General features: G+C 38.2%; 1 protein-coding gene and 1 non-coding gene across 2 annotated transcripts; one reads left to right on the top strand and one right to left on the bottom strand.

Moving 5' to 3' along the window:
• Positions 1-830: 830 nt before the first annotated feature.
• TRNAD-GUC (transfer RNA aspartic acid (anticodon GUC)) lies at positions 831-902 on the bottom strand. Its single transcript has one exon. It is a non-coding gene; the product is annotated as a tRNA-Asp (tRNA).
• A 246-nt stretch (positions 903-1,148) lies between these two features.
• On the top strand, positions 1,149-16,992 carry LTA4H (leukotriene A4 hydrolase). Its single transcript, XM_074575494.1, has 19 exons — positions 1,149-1,359; positions 2,438-2,568; positions 4,673-4,793; positions 5,295-5,363; positions 6,061-6,165; positions 8,467-8,519; positions 9,144-9,216; positions 9,516-9,656; positions 9,873-9,896; positions 10,922-10,992; positions 11,104-11,215; positions 12,152-12,296; positions 12,378-12,481; positions 12,736-12,806; positions 13,379-13,433; positions 14,168-14,263; positions 14,756-14,838; positions 16,039-16,143; positions 16,459-16,992. The coding sequence occupies exons 1-19, from the start codon at positions 1,213-1,215 to the stop codon at positions 16,577-16,579; spliced, it is 1,827 nt and encodes a 608-aa protein (XP_074431595.1). The 5' UTR covers positions 1,149-1,212; the 3' UTR covers positions 16,580-16,992.
• The last annotated feature ends 1,216 nt before the right edge of the window (positions 16,993-18,208 follow it).

The following is an 18,208-nucleotide window of genomic DNA, read 5'->3' as shown; positions in this document are numbered from 1 at the left end:
TTTCCTGACTCAGAGATATTTATTTGGGCGATCACATTGACTGCTCGGCACCTGCTGACCTCCCGCAGAAGGGAGGAGATCTCTTTTCGTATCCTTGTGCTGAAATGCTAATAAATAAATAAATAAAGGATGCCTTTTTGGTAGAAGGATTTACAAAAAAAAGGGGGGGGAGGGCCTAAAAAAGTGTTTCCGATGATACTAAGTAAATGTAAGGAGGGATGTTGGAGTCCCGCAGTTGTTTTGCAATGCACTGTTGGCTGGTGCAGCCGATGGTACGGGCCCGCTGGCTGGAAGCACGGGCTTGGGACGGGGTCCAGCAGGGGCTCGGGGCTTCCGGCTCTCCGAAGTTCTCGTTCTGAGGATTAAAAGAAGGGGCTGCATTGCCGCAGGCCACGGCACTTCCTTTGGGACTCCATGGTCCCTCTTCTGCCGCCTCCGTGTGACCTGTCCCCTCTGCCCATTGCTTCCGCCTCAGGCTTTGGTGAGGCTGGGGGGGTTCATCTTGGTTTAAGAAAGCAGGCAACGTTTTTGAAAGGCTTGATTAACCCCCTTTGTTCAGCTGTTTTAGCTATTTAAATATGAAAACACTTTCCCCACTCTCTCAGTTAAGCAGCTGGGCTTGCTTAACCCCACAGCCCCACAGGCTGCCTCGGGCCTGAAGCGGGTAGGCAGAGAGGCCTCGGCCTACGTTCTTCTTCCCCTCTTCCTGCTCTAACGTCGCAGAACTCTTCCAAGGGCGGTCTGGCAGCAGCTTTGATTTCGCAGAGAAATTGCTTTTTGCCCCTGGGGTGGGGGCCCTATCAGGAAGGGGATGAAAAAAAATTTCGTACCTCCCCGTCGGGGAATCGAACCCCGGTCTCCCGCGTGACAGGCGGGGATACTTACCACTATACTAACGAGGAACTGTACAATAACTACCTCCCGCGCAGGCATGACATGTTTTCCACATGCTGGCATCCCGGAGGCGCGCCTGCCCCTGCCCCCGGCAGCCAATCACGCTGCTCGGCGCGCCTGGCACCGCCTCCTCCCCGCAATGCTTCACGGGGGTTGTAGTTCCCACTCCGCGCTGTCCTCCCCCTCCCTGTGGAGGACGGAACTACGCCTCCCAGCGGCCGGCGCGCGGGCTCACCCTCCCACCTCCCGCCCGCGGTGGGCGGGCCGTCCGCGGCGCTGTCCGCCGCCGCGCGGCAGACGGCTGGTGGCGCGCGAGCTATGGCGGACCCGTGCTCCTTCGCTTCCCCTGCCTGCTGCCGCACGCGGCACCTCTACCTGCGCTGCCGCGCGGACTTCGGCGCGCGGGCGCTGCGAGGCACGGCGGCCTTCACCGCGCGCGCCGAGCGCGAGGCGCTGCGTTGCCTGGTAACGGCGAGGGCGGCGGTGGTGGGGGCGTGTGGGTGCGGAGGGGCGACCGCGGCTTGTGAGGGGAGAGCCCCGGAGTCCCCTCTGAGGGGGACGGCGGCCCTGCCCGGCGGCGCCCCGTCTCCTCCGGCCTCGGCGCCGCTTCCCCTCAGCTCTCTCCTTCCCCTCGGCCGTCAATCCGGTCCCTCCGTCCTTCCCTGCCGCCGTCGGCGGCCACTTGGCCCTCGGGCTCCTCCGGCGCCTCCTCGTCTGGAGCCTCGGCGCTGGGCGGGCTCGCCGACTGCGGGCGAGCAGCGCCTGGCTGCCGCTGGACAGCCCAGGGTTGCTGCTTTTCGTCCCTAGAGCCGGGGCGTTGTGCAAGGGAAGGGTCGAAACGTGTCTTTTCCCGTTAAAATGGCGAAGAGCCGGTTGCCGAAAAGATGGGGATAAAGCGTTGGAAAACTACGTTTATGTCTTTTTCACCTGTGTGTTTTATTATGCCAGCTGCTTTCTCGGTTAGCTGTGCAAAGAAATGTATAAACCTCTTTAGTGTTCCTTTATACGTAAAGTGACGTTTGGGGTTTGTGGTTGTTTTTTTTTTTTCACGTTGGCCCTATAAATCCTTTTGTGATTGGCGTTTATTTTTTCGAGAAAAAAAAATCCATCCTGTTAATAATAAAGAGTAAAACTTCACTCAGGCTGCATATGGGAATGCAGCGTTATTTAATTCATCTTCTGTTGCATGAAAGTCTTGATTCATAGTGGCTAGTTCCAGGATGGAAGCCTTTGCAGGGGCTTTTCTACCGTTCTCCTCATTTCATTGCAGTGCTGTGAAGTCTTTTACCTTTGTAGTTTACTTCGTAAACTGCCGTTTCCACTTTGATGGTCAGAAATTGGTTTTCTTCCTCTTCCCTCTCCAGTTTTGTAAGTTCAGTGCTGCTCTCTTAAAATGCTCATTCTGTGTACTCGAGATAGTTAATTTTTCTGGTTTTACTTAGTAAATACCTTTTCCTTCAGAGAGACTTGCGCTTTAGATTTGATGAGGGCTATGTTAATTATTATACTATTTAACAAGTATGTAATATTTGCTTCGTTACAGGTCTTGGATACAAGAGACGTACAGGTATTTAAAGTGACCGTAAATGGGCAGGATGCAAAATTTGTTTTTGGAGAAAAGCACAGTTTCAAGGGAGCTCCCCTGGAAATCACACTTCCTTTTGAACTAAGAAGGTACACACTTCTGCCTGTTCCTTTCAGTGATTTCCGAAATGCACTGTATAAGGTGCTTGTCTGCCTGTAGGGTCATTGCGTAAAGCTTGCAGAGGGACTTATAAATTAGGGTGTTGCATTTATTTGGTGTGATCGTGTAGGGAATTGGTTTTTTGAATATTTGGTTTTCATTAGACAGCCAAAACTTTGAGAGTCTTTGTACCTGTCCCTGGGTCTTATATGATGTACAAAATTATTTGCTAAAGTAAGTAGCAAAATGACGTGTAACATATCACAATTTTTCCAGTGCTTCTTATGAATAATATTCTTTCTGCTTCAACTACCTGAATTTTATCATGTTCAGAATTGCTACAGTGTGGTGCATGTGGAGTTACAAACCCTGTTTGCTTTTCTTTTATACAAGGGCTGATCTTGCATTTCTGTAGAACTGCAGGTTACCGCTATGATTAGATAGAAACATGTTTTCAAATAATAAAAGTTATATGGTATTGACTATGCTAAGCCCAGGTCCCTAAAAAATGGAACTTGAGTTTTGACAGTGTGATAGAGAATGAACTAATCATAATCTACCTCTTAAGTTGCACAAATTAAAAAGTTGCTGCCAGATTGCAATATGCTTTTTGGCAGTTTGCTTTGTATGTTATAACTCTGTGGTATCTCACGTGCAAAGCTGAAAGCTGAGATTGTATAAGGAGGTTTGCTTGTTTGAATAAAATTTTATACTAAGTTGCTTCTTACTGTTTTATTTTCAAAACTGGTTACTACCTCTACAGACTCATGTCTGGTTTCTAATTTTTTGTTGTTGTTGTTCTCTGAATTAGTGCAATTTAGAAACACACATAATGTGGAAGAGAAAGGAATGTCATACAACAGCTGTCCCTTCTGGGAAAATGCTTATGATGTGACATGAAATTGAACAAATTAAGTACTTGAACAAACAGGCCACAGCAAAAACTTGTGTCTGTTTCTTTTGTTTGACTTCCAGCTTTTTTTTATTGCTAGATTTCCCGTAAGAAAAAAAGCTACCCGGGGGAGTTATGAGTCGTGGTCGTAAGAATTTATAATCTTGTCTGAGGTGTAGTCCCCCATGTAAATATACAATAAAACAGTTATAGGAAAGGGTAGGAGTTGCAACTGAAAGTCCGACTTTCAGTAAGCAATGTGTCTTGTGGTAATACAAATTATTTTCTCTTTTCTTGTCAAATATGTACTTTGGAATAGTGGTTATAAACCAGATAACCAGATATGTATACCTAGTTAGCTTATCTAGTGCCCAACTCCTCTGATTACCCGAAGTTTGTTCTGATTTATCGTTACATTGTTAATTCTATAAAGTTGCATGTATTACCTGGAACTTTGTGGTAACAGAAGCGAGTACTTCTGTGTGCTTTTGGTGTCAGTGATGGTTATGTTTTTGAAAAATAAGAGCGTGAATGTGTCAGGCTTATGTGTGTTTTAGCAAGCTGGTACCTGTCTTGCACAGAACTGTTAGTTTTTAGTGTACACCAGTTCTGAAACCCTGAATAAAATTTGAACGCTTTTTATTTTTCTTGTTAACCCTACTGCCAATAGAGTTTTCCAGTAAATTACTGTTTTCAGTATTGTTTTATTTTCTGATTAAGGATCGTACTTATAGAACATAACAGCTGCAAAATCTAAATTTTTATTTACAGAATACACAAATCCTATGTTATTAAAGCATGCATGTTCTTATATAAGCTTTATACACTTTTTTGTTTGCTTATTGCAGTGGGGTTTTTATACTTATATGTACAATGTTAGGTAGCTGTGACAAAACTGTGTGTATGTAGCCAGTCCAAATAATTTAAAGAAAAAGTCCGTGTTCTCCTTGAAGAGAGAAAAGGGAAAGTTTCTGGTTAGTAAAAACAGTAATGGAAGTGTCTTGGGACGTTGAAATTTAAATAAACCCAACTAATTTTTACTATCATAATCGAAAGGGAAAAGTTGTTTTTGATAGGCTACTTGTTTTTCTTTTTAATGCTTTTGAGACAGTGCTGCTATTTTCCATAAATCTTTGTAGAGGAATTTCAGTAGTGATGAGGAGTTATGTCAAAACAGTCTGACTATATTCTTTATTACACAGGGGACAAGAAGCAGTTGTTGAAATCTCTTTTGAAAGCTCTCCAAAGTCTTCAGCTCTCCAATGGTTTACTCCAGAGCAAACTTCTGGAAAGAAACACCCGTTTCTCTTCAGCCAGTGTCAGGTTGAGTGGATTGGTTTTTTTTATTTAAACTTGTTGTTTACATGCCACTGTAATTGCCCCTGGTTTCCAAAGAGCTGGAGAGGAAGGTTAGGAGGGGAAAGTACAGTAGCCCATAACTTCTAATTGTGTGTGTCAAAGGTTCTAAATGAAAACACTTAATAAGTCAGGACATTGCTGAGGTTTTATTATATGTTTGCAATTTAATAATTCCAGAGCCGCTTTACCCTCTCCAGTATTCTTGTTGAACAATATGCAGTCCTTTGCAATCCATATATGTGGCTATTGATCTGCCTTACCTACCATTATTTCTTTTAGAAAACCCTTAACTATGAAAACTACGATAAGCTATAAGTGATAGGAATTATTGGTTTGTAGATAATGAACTCTCTGGAGGAGCTGTATAGATTTCCAATGTAATATATTAGTTTGATTTATTTCTGCTCCTCTGCATTAGAAAGATTGTTGGTTTAATTTGTTTTTGCTTTTTTAATCCCTCTCCAGGCTACCCACTGCAGAGCCATCTTTCCGTGCCAAGACACACCTGCTGTGAAACTAACCTACTATGCAGAGGTAGATGAACCCAAGTCATGTGTGTCTAACTAAAGACAACTACTACCATGAGTGAATTTTATTTTTTTTTGTAGCTGCTGGCATGTGGCCTAAAATAAAACCAGGGAATATTGACTTTTAGCTTAATGTAAGAGTCAAAAGATTGCTTGTCTTCCCTTTGGCACTCTAGTCTTATAATTATTTTTTTTTTAATATATTTCATCTCTCTTTTCATTCATGTGTATCTTTATTTCCAAAAGCAAAAAAGACCAAAAAAAGGTGCTGTAGTAGAAAAGAAACATGTTCTTAAATCAGTAAAAGCTGACAGTAAGACAACAAAGAGTGCTGTGAAGTAAAAATCCTTGAAATTACTCTCATATATGCCTTAAGAAGTAATGTATTCTGGTACATAGTTAGGGGATCTTTGCAGTTCTGGCATAAATAGTCCGATTGTTTTAAGGAAGTAAAAAGTGAAATGTGATATTACAATTCAGTAGTGTGAAGAATGTGAAACTTTTAACTTCTGTCGGAGGTAATCCTAGTTAATTAAATATCACCAGCCTTTAAAACAAAATTTTCTGTATGCCTTGTATTCTCCTTGACAGAGGGGACTTAACAACAGAACAAATCTGGGCTACCTCTTTTGCTATCGCTGCTTCTAGTATATTGTATAATCCTGTGTGACAATTGAGTTCCTCATAGTTGGGTAACCTTTCAGATATCTGTTCCTAAAGAGTTGGTGGCTCTAATGAGCGCTAATCGCGATGGAGAGATGCCTGACCCGGAGGACAGCAGTCGGAAGATATACCTTTTCAGTCAGGACGTAAGTGCTCTAGGCTAGTAAACACATGCCTGAGGTCTTATTCCTAACTCATGCAGTTCACAATCACTTCAGATATGGTTTTGATGTCATTGATAAATCATGTGACCTATGATGTCTCTTTGCCACTGTAGAAATACGAGGTATTACAAATCTCCAACTCTGGAAAGTCAACCAGTTGGTTGATGTTTACTGGTTGTTTTGTCAGAAAAGCCAAATTGAGAGTTTTAAAAATATTTAGTATACTCAAAACTAGTACTGTCAAAACCCCTTCTGTCTGCACTGATTCTTGGGAAGTAATGCAGGGACTTGAATAACATGGGAGTTGTGGAAAACAGGTCCTGCAAATTTTCAGTTTACCAAGATCTTAGCAGTGAGGCTGAGCATTGGAACCAATTTTTAACTTGAAGTTAGGCAAATTCTGACAATAGAGATACCTTTTTTCTTAAAGGTGAAAACTTTGGCTTTTATGGAAAGTATTTCCAGCTAATTAAAGATTACTGTTCTCAAGATGAAGTTTTATTAAGTGGTGCAGCTAGTTTAATGATTCCATTGCTCCTAAAGTGGCAGTCTCAATTTACTCTTCTGGTGTTTTTGTTCTCTCAGCTTTTTGGGTTACAGTTTTGATGTTTAGGGGATCTCTTGGTGAGCCTAGTTCATTTTGCCAAACAAGCAGATAAAATTAATATAAGCTTAGAAAAGAAATTGTTTTAGTAAGCTGATCTAGGCTGCTGAGGGACTGAATGACTGCAAGGGAGGGATGGAATTGAGTGACTGGAATAGAGGAGGGGAACCTACTCTGAACTGCAGCAGCTGTTGGGTTGATTTGGCTGCTATGTGAAACCTGAGTGGCAAGAGGGGAGAGAGAGAGGGAAAAAGTTGTTACCTTATCTGTGGGCTCTTCCTTATGCAGTGTTCTGCCTTCTCTGTGGAGCCGAAAACATTTGCCACTCTCCGTCTAATGCATAAGGCTTCTATGTTGTGTGTTATCCAGAGCTGTATGTTATCTAGAAATACACTGTTGATAAGTTTGGTGGACCTGTACAAGGAATAACATTTAGTCTAATTGAAATTATACTACACTTTCTAATATAGAAAGCCATTAGATTAATTTGTTAGAAAAGGTATGCGTTTCATTAAATAAAAAAGTCAAATGCATTGAACACAAAATATATAAATGAAAAAAGACAAATGTATTAAAGAAGACATACATATCATCTCATCTACAAAACTATGAGACTGATTTGTTAGAAAAGGCGTGTTTTTGCTTAGATGACAAAGGCAAATGCATCAAACTCTTGGATATGTTTGTGTGCTGAGCTTACCTAAAACTACTTTTTTTGCTCCTGCGTGGCCAGGCTGGTAAGAAGTTTAGTGGAGATCAGCCTCTGTAAAAACGAATTTATAACCCAACAGCCATTGAGATTTGAAGTAATTTCAAAATTTCAGGTTAGCAAATTGGGCACTAAAATGTGGGGATATATTAACAGTCTTCTAATAACTTGTCTATAACACTTAAACCTTTTAAAGAATATATTCTGTGGGTTAATATATAAAATTAAAACACAAGTGATGATATGGGTATTCTAATAAATGCTATTAAAATGGTTTGGGGATACTGCTGGAATAAAATTTTCTGAAATCTTTTCTCCAAGTAATTATGATTTAAAATCTTGCTTATTTAATGTTGTTTAGTCAGATCAAATAGAATTTTTACAGGGACGGCTGTGTTACCCTCTTGTTTCCAGAGCACTGGGAGAAAGCATTTCTCTATAGATACTGTAGCTTTGAGATTTTTTTTTCTTAAAATAACAAATGTTTAGAATTTATTTTAATTCCAAACAAGGAAATTGAATATCTTTTGTATCCATAAATGTTCTTGTTTACTTGAATTCATAAAAGCTCTTCGTGCATCTTTCTGTGTGATACAGCTGCCCTTTATCTGAGCAGTATCTCTTAACTTCTTCCGTAAGGTAAAACTGACTTCCATGGTAAAACTGACTTTCTTTTGAACAGTATTCAAACCAGTGGCATTTTTGTATGCTCTTATGCATGCAGATTTTTTTCAAACAGATGATACTTAAAATTTTGTGGCCTTTGTGCAAAACAGCTGTGAAACAAGGACTTGCAGATAAAGGAATATAATTTGGGGAGGAAAAAAGCAATCTCTTTATTATAACATAAGGCAGGAAACTATGGAGAAAATGTCCACACTTCTTTATTTACGTACCTTTGTTTTTCTTTGAATCAGTTGTGTTGATAGCTCACATTACAAATTTATTTTTTTCTCATGTTCTCCACTAGGTTCCCATACCTTGCTACTTGATTGCTTTAGTGGTTGGAGCATTAGAAAGCAGGTGAGTGAATCTGCACAAAGCAGAAATATTAATAATCATAATAAATCTTTAGAGTTATCTTTTTTGTTTCTTGGTCTTGTTTGTAGTTTTAAAATGTTTCTAGAACTTTGATGTATCAAACTGCATGCATCTTGATTCACTCTTGCATCATTTTTTCTATAGAATATGCTTTTGCTGTAAGGTAAAGAAATACCTTGAAGAGTTTGGAATTGATTTGAACCACTAAGGGGTTTTTACAGCTCAGAGAATAGTATCTCTTTCCTCAGGTAACAGATAAGCCTCATCATGTACAAAATGCAGAAAATTGTAGCTTTGGCGTCATTGCTCATCTGCACAAAGACGTGTTAATCTAGGCCATAATCATGCTTTTATATATGCTTTACAGCATTTTAAAATCTATAAATGTGTTTCCTAGTTATTTTTCCCAAACAGTGGATGTTTGTGGTTTGGTTTGTAAAGCTTTACTTTAGCAGTGGAGCAGAAATAGAGACAAAGACTCTCTATTGAGTTTCTTCAGCAACATGAGTTACTCATGAGCACAGTTAAACATATGCTTTCTGTATTAGTTTCCCATAGAGTTATTTCCAGTTCATAGTGTCTTAGTGGCATTTTTACTTTCAACAGAAAGATTGGCCCAAGGACACTGGTGTGGGCTGAAAAGGAGCTAGTGGATAAATCGGCCTATGAATTTGCTGAGGTGGGTAATTATAAAAAAAAAATGTTTTGTAAACTTTCACATAATACTGGAAAAGGAACAGACTGTAGTTCAGTGTTTTGTTAATCTGTAGCTCTCCTTTCTTTGCTTCACACCCCAAAAAATGCTGCTGTTCTATTGCAACACAAAACTACTACTGAAAATAAATATTGATACAGTCTTGTACTCATTTTGCTTGTGGGACTTGCCAAGGTGAAAGAGAAAGGGATCCATAGCTTATTATGTGTTCAGTGTTTGCAGTCAGAAGTCATGTTAGAAACTAATGTGAATTCTTGTTCCAGGCTGAAGCTATGCTGAAAACAGCAGAAGATTTAGCAGGACCCTATGTATGGGGACAATATGATTTGTTAGTGTTACCACCTTCTTTTCCTTACGGTGGTATGGAGAATCCTTGTCTTACTTTTGTAACTCCAACGCTACTGGTAAGTCTAAAACTGATAAAAGTCAGTTTTTCCTTAGGGCTTGCATTTCCATCAAGTGATGGATATTAATCCACAAATTGGATTAATCTTCCCCCTAAAAAGAACTGTAAATATTCCTGCCTCCTTTGGAGTCAGGGATCATACATGAAACATTAAGTGGTGTATTTTGAGGTTTACTTGAACTGACAACTGCCTTGTCTCTTTTTTTTTTTTTAGGCAGGTGATCGATCTCTATCAAATGTAAGTGCAAAATAAGTTCATGTCTTCAAGTAGAACGCAACTTGAAGTTGTATCTTAACTTCCTTTGTAATAAATACCTGAAAACTTGGTCTCTTTTTCATTGGAGGAATTAAAGTTAAGGCAGTAACTCAGGGAGTCTTACAAAGTGAGTTTTAGTTCTAAGTAAAGTCTAGAAAATGGGAGACATATCTATTTTGTATAATGAACAGATGAAAATAATACGGCTCTCTGTATGCATAGGGGCCTGACTTGGAGTTAGCTGCTCAGTGGCTCTCTTCCTGTCCCATGTATAGATATGTTTAAAAACTACAACTGAATTAATCTCATCAAAATTGTTTGTAGGGAACTTCTTTCTCTATATGTCTGCCTGTGCACTAGAACTCATATTATGTACAGTTTTCTTTTAAAGTGAAAATCACAAGTACGATTTGAGTAAATTCTGTTTTTTTTCTGGAAAATTGAGTACTCTGGACGCTGTTTTATCTCATGTGTCTTTCTACTAGACTGATATACTGCTTCAAAAAAAATAATATGATTGTCTTATCCGAAGAATACTGAAATATTTGACATGGACACTTTTTGATATATCATGCATCATTATCCTTCTAGGGGTGACTGTCTTCCTCCTATTTGATGTTTTAGAACATCTCAGCGCTGCAGAAGTTGCTTAGGTGGGAAAGTAGTATTAGTCCGTCACTGGGCATGGGTTCACTATTCTGAAATGTGATTTCATAAACAAGTACCTGCATTGTGCTACCAGAGGAATTATTTTTGTTTATCAGGGCATCTCTGTGACTTGCAGGCTGGACACTCAAAATTATTCCTGAGAGGGTTCAGCAGGATAATGTTAGTCCTTTAAATATTTGTATGGATAGATTTACGGAGCTGTCAATGCTAACTGGCTTTGGGAATGTAGCACAGTAAATGAGATCCCATTAGAGTTTTTTTTTCTTTCTGTTGGGATTTGATGTTAATTTTCCAGAGTCGTCTAAACGGGAGTTCTGTCGTTGTTTTCTGTATTTTAGGTTATTGCTCATGAAATATCTCACAGCTGGACAGGAAACTTGGTAACAAACAAAACGTGGGAGCATTTTTGGTAGGTGTGATGTTCAATGCAATGCAAATCATATTTTTAACTTAATCTGTAGAGACCAACTAAATTCATTTTGCCACCTTACCAGTGCTGACTTTATCAATGTATTTCCAGGCTGAATGAGGGACATACTGTATACCTGGAACGCAGGATTGGTGGTCGGTTGTTTGGTGAGCAGTTCAGGCACTTTAAAGCCCTAGGAGGTTGGAGAGAACTGCAGAATACGGTAAATATTTTTAAAGTTAACTTTATGTTTAAGCATATACCTAAATAAAAAAAAGCTGGTGTTATGTGTTTCCCACAAATAAGGCTTGTCTAGTCAGCTTTGCTAACGCTTTTTTATTAGAGGATGAACAACTGTGATTCCCAAGGTAATAGCTTATTATACTCAGACTAGATAAAGCTTTTTGAACTGTTTTAAGATGTTTTGTAAGGATGAACATCTCTTCAGACTTTCTTGGTTGTTCTGGGTATGGCTAAATTTCAGTATTACCTGTTAGCATACTGGTAAGCAACTGAAAGCTTGTCAGAATTATCTGCAGGCATGACCATCAGAATTTCCAGTGCCTCATGCAAGTAATTGATTTCTTGTTTTCCTGTGTACTACGTTATAATTGGGCATATTCATAATCTGTTACTGTGTAGGAAAGTTGTTTAGTTTTGTGTTTAGGTAACATGGTTAAACTTCAGTTTTTGGATTTCCAGCCTGTAATATTCCCAGCCCTCTCATTCATTTGGTGATGCAGTTTTCCTGGCTTACTATAAATATTTCCTCATTGTATTTTACTCTTTATATCACCCATTTAAATTAAGTCGTTTGAATAGTTTGTTAATAAAGGGATAAATATAGATAGTTTATTAGGTGCTTGTGGTAATGACAGACATGACAGTAATAAACTGCTTTGAGACAGCTGGAGCACAGAGTGATTGATCCTAACATCTTTCTGTTTGATACGCGATCAGATACTGATACAACAAGAAAAAAGTTCAGTAAACTGTTTTGTGCAGATTCAGAATTTCAGGAAAAAGAATGAGAAAGAATACTTTGAAATGAGCCCATCTTAGTTTTGGATGGATTATACCTTTATAAATAGGGTTGGTAGTGATTTGCAAGAGTGCGAGTTTTCCTAGATGAATATATTTTCTTGTATCTTTGTCACAGATAAATACTTTTGGAGAGAAAAATCCTGTAACTAACCTCGTCCCTGATCTGAGGGATGTAGATCCTGATGCTGCCTATTCATCTGTTCCGTATGAGAAAGGCTTTGCTTTGCTTTTTTACCTTGAACAACTTCTTGGAGGACCAGGTAAGTGTTAGTCAGTCTTTATATATGATTATTTCCCATTTTAATTTCAAACACTAAAACATTTTGTTTTTTAACTGTTAGATGTCTTCATTGGCTTCTTGAAGGCTTACATTCAGCAGTTTGCGTATAAAAGCATAGTAACAGAGGACTGGAAGAAGTTCTTGTACTCCTACTTCAAGGATAAGGTTGGGTAGTATTTTAAACTAATTGCTTGAAACCTTCTAATTATGTGAAACTTAAGATGATTTTGCATTATCATGCTTTTATTTTTTCCCTAGAAGGGAATATTTTGTTTTGAAGTAGTCTGTATAGGATTCTCCAGGGTAATTGGAGGGATGTTTAAAAAAAAAAAAAAAAAGATTGAAACTAGTTTTTGTAGAGTATACTTTTCACTAAAAATAACATGTAAAATTGAATATGAATTTGTGTTGCTTTGTAGGTAGACATTCTTGATAAAGTTGATTGGAACTCATGGTTTCATGCTCCAGGAATGCCACCAGTGATGCCGACGTAAGCTGCATTCTTTTATAGTTCATCCTTTCCTTCTTCAGATTGCACATGATTTTCCAAAGTCGTAAAGCAGTTTGTAAACATGGTGAAAGTCTTCCCACAAATGTTCTATTAGAAAATGTCCTGTACGATGTAGAAATTAATATATGTGTATATATAGTAGGAAAAAATGTTGCTGTTCATATTTTCATTTTTTTATTATGGTGGAAATTCATGTTGCTTTGAAAGTTGCTAGGAAAGATTCTTTTTTCTGACAGTTTGTTGCAACAATATTCTGTTTTCGGCTATAAGCCGTAATATATGTACGAGCGTATACGCTCAAAAGTATTAATTATTTTAGGAGTGTATGAGATCAAGGGATAGTGTCACCTGTGCACTAAGTGCTTCTAACTAAAACTAAAATACGTATGATTCTAATCAATCTTTTGTAAATTGTGGTGCGAGATCGAGTTGGAGTCTATAACAAACAGATATGGAACCATTTGAAAATAACTTCTACGCATTCTCATAAAAATACTACAGGAGCTTTTTGTGTTTCCAAAGTGTGATCCTTTGTTTTTAATTTTTGACAGATATGATATGACACTAGCGAATGCTTGTGTTGCTTTGAGCCAAAGATGGATCCAAGTGAGTAGTTAAAGAACGCTGAGGTGTCTGTATCTGGAAAAGCTAGTTCTCTTTATATAAAGTGAGCCATTCTCTCCTGAAATCTATCCGTTGCTGAGTGAGAGTGTATTTAGGGTGCTAGTATGGCTGCCAGGGATTTTGCATTTCGTACACTAGCCTTTCATCATAGAGTCTGTGCATTTACTATGACTTCTGTACATGAAGTGCTGTACATATTTTAACAAGGCACACCACCAACTTTTTGTTATAAATACATAGTAACCAAACTGAGAGTATTCTTTTTGAAACCCTGATATTATGGCTTCATTTAAAAACAAATGCCAAGGTATCTCTACATTACTGATTGTATCGTATTAGCAATAATTCCCCTACATTATACTGGAGCTAGTATGCATTTCTCATCAAAAACTGAAATACATAAATCATAATAGGTAACTAATAGCATACCGTTTTCTCATAATTTTAACCATAAGACTCGTACAACTAATAGAGAATTCAGCATACCTTCCTTTTGTTAACTCTGGCTTTTCACTGTACTTGTATTTAACTTTCTTCTCCTCAATGTTACTTTTTAAAGAAAAAGTATGGGATTTTTCACTTAACTTTAACAGAAAGACAGTGGATATCTTTTATGTGGAATGGCTCAATAGTAAATGCGGATGTCCAAACAAAAAATTACACCTGATTGTACTTTGAAATACCTGGTAGAAACTTAAGTAAATGTTCTCTTTTAGGCAAAAGAGAGTGATTTAGGCTCATTCAGCTCAGCAGACCTGAAGGAAATGTCATCTCATCAGTTGATTGAGTTCCTGGCACTGTTGCTTCTGGAGGTAAATGAATGCCTGGAGTAACTTAATTCTGGTATCACAAAAGCAGGCGCAGAAGCCCAAGTGTGCCTTGGGAATTAAGTTGTCAATTTTCTTTTAAGTTTTGCTAAAATAACCTGCTATCACCATACACGGTTACTAAAACTTCAGCCGTGCCTCCCAGATTATGTCTGGCTCTTCAGCTAACGAGCAACATATAGAGTATTTTGGATTGAAAAGTAAAAACTATGAATTTGTCTGTATTTGATCTTATAGCAAATACGCTATAAATAAAATGGAATGAAAGTGCTTCAAGTTTTGAATGTTTCAGTAGTCCATTGGGTAGTACTGGATGTGGGAATTTGTTAACATTTATTCCTTGCCCCTTCCCTAATACTATGAGAAGGTGAAAGAAACAAATACAAGTATTTGTCTTTTAATTCCTTTGTAGCATCAGTGTTCTTGAATTTAAAGTGTGCCTCTGGTTTATTCTGACTATGCAATTTCCTTTTTCAGCCTCCTCTTCCAGTGTCCCATGTCAAACGAATGCAGCAAGTATATGACTTCAATGCTATACATAATTCTGAAATAAGATTCAGGTTTGTTCTAGTATGGGCATTTTCCTAAATGCTTTCATGAAACAAACTGTCCTGCTTCATGAGACATGCTGTTGTATACAACTGGTGTAGGGTTTTGGGGTTGGGTTTTTTTTGTTGTCGTTGTGGTTTGTTTTTTTTTCTGTCAGTGCATGTGGAAGCACGCTTACCAGAGTGGTATTCTGTTACTTGAGAATCGGGTAAAACTAGTCCAGTAAAAGAACTGGAAGTGAGCAATGGATTAGCTGTGCTTTATTTTCATCTGTCATGATAGCGAAGGAACCTGACGGCCTGATATTATTTTGGGAGTTGTATTGGACACTGCAAGAGTGAACCTCTCTTTGACTCAAACATGCCTGAAAAATCTTTCAAAAAATTTAGTCACATCTTCTGACTTAGCTAATCAGTTCTTTTGCTGATGTACTAGTGGGGTTTTTTTCAACACAACTTGGAAACATTTTTATCACATTTTAATGCTCACTATCACAAAGCTTTGATCTCATAAAAAAAAAAAGTAAATATCAAAGCAAGTTTCTAATCAAGTAGGAAATGCTTGTAGCTAAATGCCTTGATTCTTGTGCCATCCTAATTTCTTCTGTTTTGTATGTACACATTGTGTTTACATATGTCACTTGTTTAAAAAAAAGGCATCGTTGAGGACATAAGTAATCTTTAATCTTGAAGTATTACATATTTTGCTACTGGTACATATTTGCATACACTTGCAATAGTAACGGTTATTCTGCCTTAGCTAACATACAGTATAGTTTCTATTTCTTGTAACAAGATCAATTTCTTATTATTTTTAAAACAAAACAAGCACATTCCAGTTACTGTTGATGTTTTGTTTGGGTTTTTTGTTTTTTAATCACTTTGTCCAATGTGACAAGTGCTATATAATTCATCTCTAATTCTGAGTGATGCAACTGGACGCTGCTGTAATATAAAAGAAATATATAGCTGCAGAAAATGATCAGGCCATTTTGGAGAAACTTTGAAAAACAATATCCTGTTTTATAGAACAGTCCGCTTGTAACATGCCTAGTCAGACACTAAATATTTTATGTTGAACTTCGCTAGAATCTCATTCCCGTGATGACATAGCACTGCCTAGAGCGCTTATGGGAACAGAATCATAAGCTAACTAACCACCACAAATGAAAATAGAAGTGTAAATTTTTTATTTTATTTTTTTTCCTCCAGGTGGCTGCGTCTCTGCATCAAGTCCAAGTGGGAAGAAGCTATTCCTCTGGCTCTAAAAATGGCAACAGATCAGGGCAGGATGAAGTTTACTCGACCCTTGTTCAGGTAAAAGTAATCTCCAAATTGTAGGAGCTCACGCTGTTGGCATTTTTAGTTTAATGGAATGTATAATACTTGATGTTGCACATGTATTTATGTTATGCTTTGAAGTGATACAATCTGGAATTTTCTGTATACTGCGAACAAGCTTATCTTCAGAGTTGCTTTCCACTTGCTGACTTTTTTAATAGAAGAAAGCTTAGTCTCCCAGTATGCACCTTAATGTGAGGCTTTCAAGGGAAAACTAAAAGTTTGAGAAAACCCCCGTTGTACGATTTTCACAGATATTTGTAATGGTGCTTTTTTTCATTCCTTTTACAGGGACCTTTACAATTTTGATAAGTGTCGAGATCTGGCTGTCAAGACGTTTCTGGAGCATAGAGCCTCTATGCACCCAGTCACTTCAATGCTTGTGGCCAAAGACTTGAACCAGGATCAGTGACAAATTTACTGATTTCTTTGAAATGTTCTTGTTGCTGAAAGAAGAGACTGATTCCACAAACTGCTGATATGCGTGCTTGACTATGCCATAAAAATGCTCTGCTGCTTTGTTACTAATTTAGCTTAAAATGAACTTTCTAAATCAAGTTCAGTAATTTCTGTTCTGCACCACCAAGTAGAACAGCAAAATTGCTAAATCTCTGGAATTGGGAGAATCATTTTGTTACACACAATTTTTAGAATGCGCAAAAAAGCTGTTCTGAGATGCAGTCATTTGTCAGTCATGGAATTTAAAAACACAGAAAATTAATTGGTGGATGGTATGGCTCTTGTGCACAGCTTTCTTTTTCATAGCAATGTGGTTGAAACTTCCCGTATCTGAAGCCTAAAAAAAATAAATCTTTTCATTGTCTACTTGTCTGTGTATTGATCTGTACATAAAGTTTTGAAATAATAATTTTGCTTTATTTACTCTTCTTTGTTGTGGGAGAAATTTTTATTATGGATCCAAGAGGAGTATGAAGACTTAAATGGATCACAGCACTCCAGTGTTAGAGCAGAATTTCTGTTCAGCCCTATTTGTCGTGGCTTTGTTATGTCACTCAGTTCTTCACGTTAATCACAATATGATGGATTTACTTGGTTTTCCCTATTGGATCCTATGCTGTGCACTAGTAGTTGTCTGAAATACTTTCTTGTTTTCTTTTTTTTTTTTTTTAACAGAACTGGGATTTTTACCAAATTTCAGTTTTAATATCTTGCCGTCCTTTTAGTATTTCAATTATTTCAACCCACTATCTATTTTCAAAACTTGTTGTAGAGGGGACTAAAGCCCAAGTCTGTCTTTCTCCCATTTGGATTTTTTAATCTTTCAATTTTTTACGCAATTGTGGGCACTACCACTTACACTAATTTAACAACTTCAAAATAAGGTAAAAAACAATCAGAGAGCTGTGTTTACTTAATTGCTGCAAGGCTTAGGTTCAAGTTGATTGTTTAGGTGCGAATGCTGCCATCTACGGGTGGCTTTTTGAAGTGAATTTGAGAAGAACTGCTTTTCCTGGAAATGCTGTTAACTTAAGTGTGTTGACATAGAGGTAACCCCGTACGGAGGAGTAACAAAGCAGGGGGGGAAAAAAAGTGCTCTTTTAGAGGAGGACGATCCCAAATATAGGCCGCGGCAAAAGGTTTGGATTTAATAATAGCACGTAGAGTGGGGGTGGAGATCTGTCAATCAGTTTATTTCTGATGGGAGTTTTCATCAGTACAAGCTTTCACATGGACCGAGTTACGTGCTTTACCAGGAGATTCATCTTTTCATGCTGGAAGCTCTAATATAAATTAAAGCATGAACATATCCTGTTGGATTTTATTGATTCAAGGCATCCCACATTCTTCACTCAACTTTAACCTACATTATGTCTAAGGGGTTTAAATAAAAATGATAGAAAACTAACTCCGAGGTGACTGAGGCTCAAAAATCAGCTTAAATTATTCCTGTGAATTTTGCACCACTCGCCTTTTAATGAACACTATCAAATACTGGCTTTTTTTGGAACCAAAACAGTGTAATTTTCTTGCGCATGAAGAATTTACAGGCTTTCTTGTGTTAAGTGAGTTTTTCATTCTC

Source organism: Larus michahellis, chromosome 1, assembly GCF_964199755.1.
Source record: "Larus michahellis chromosome 1, bLarMic1.1, whole genome shotgun sequence".
Classification (NCBI taxonomy): Eukaryota; Metazoa; Chordata; class Aves; order Charadriiformes; family Laridae; genus Larus; species Larus michahellis.
Note: the sequence above shows the minus strand (reverse complement) of the source record. Positions and strands in the feature narration are given on the sequence as shown.

What these genes read in the sequence shown, in the direction of transcription:
- LTA4H (XM_074575494.1), top strand. Translation starts at nt 1,213, where the DNA reads ATGGCGGACCCGTGCTCCTTCGCTTCCCCTGCCTGCTGCCGCACGCGG. An exon ending in GGAGAGAACTGCAGAATACG is followed by an intron (nt 11,216 to 12,151) that starts GTAAATATTTTT and finishes TCTTTGTCACAG; the next exon opens with ATAAATACTTTTGGAGAGAA. An exon ending in ATGCCACCAGTGATGCCGAC is followed by an intron (nt 12,807 to 13,378) that starts GTAAGCTGCATT and finishes AATTTTTGACAG; the next exon opens with ATATGATATGACACTAGCGA.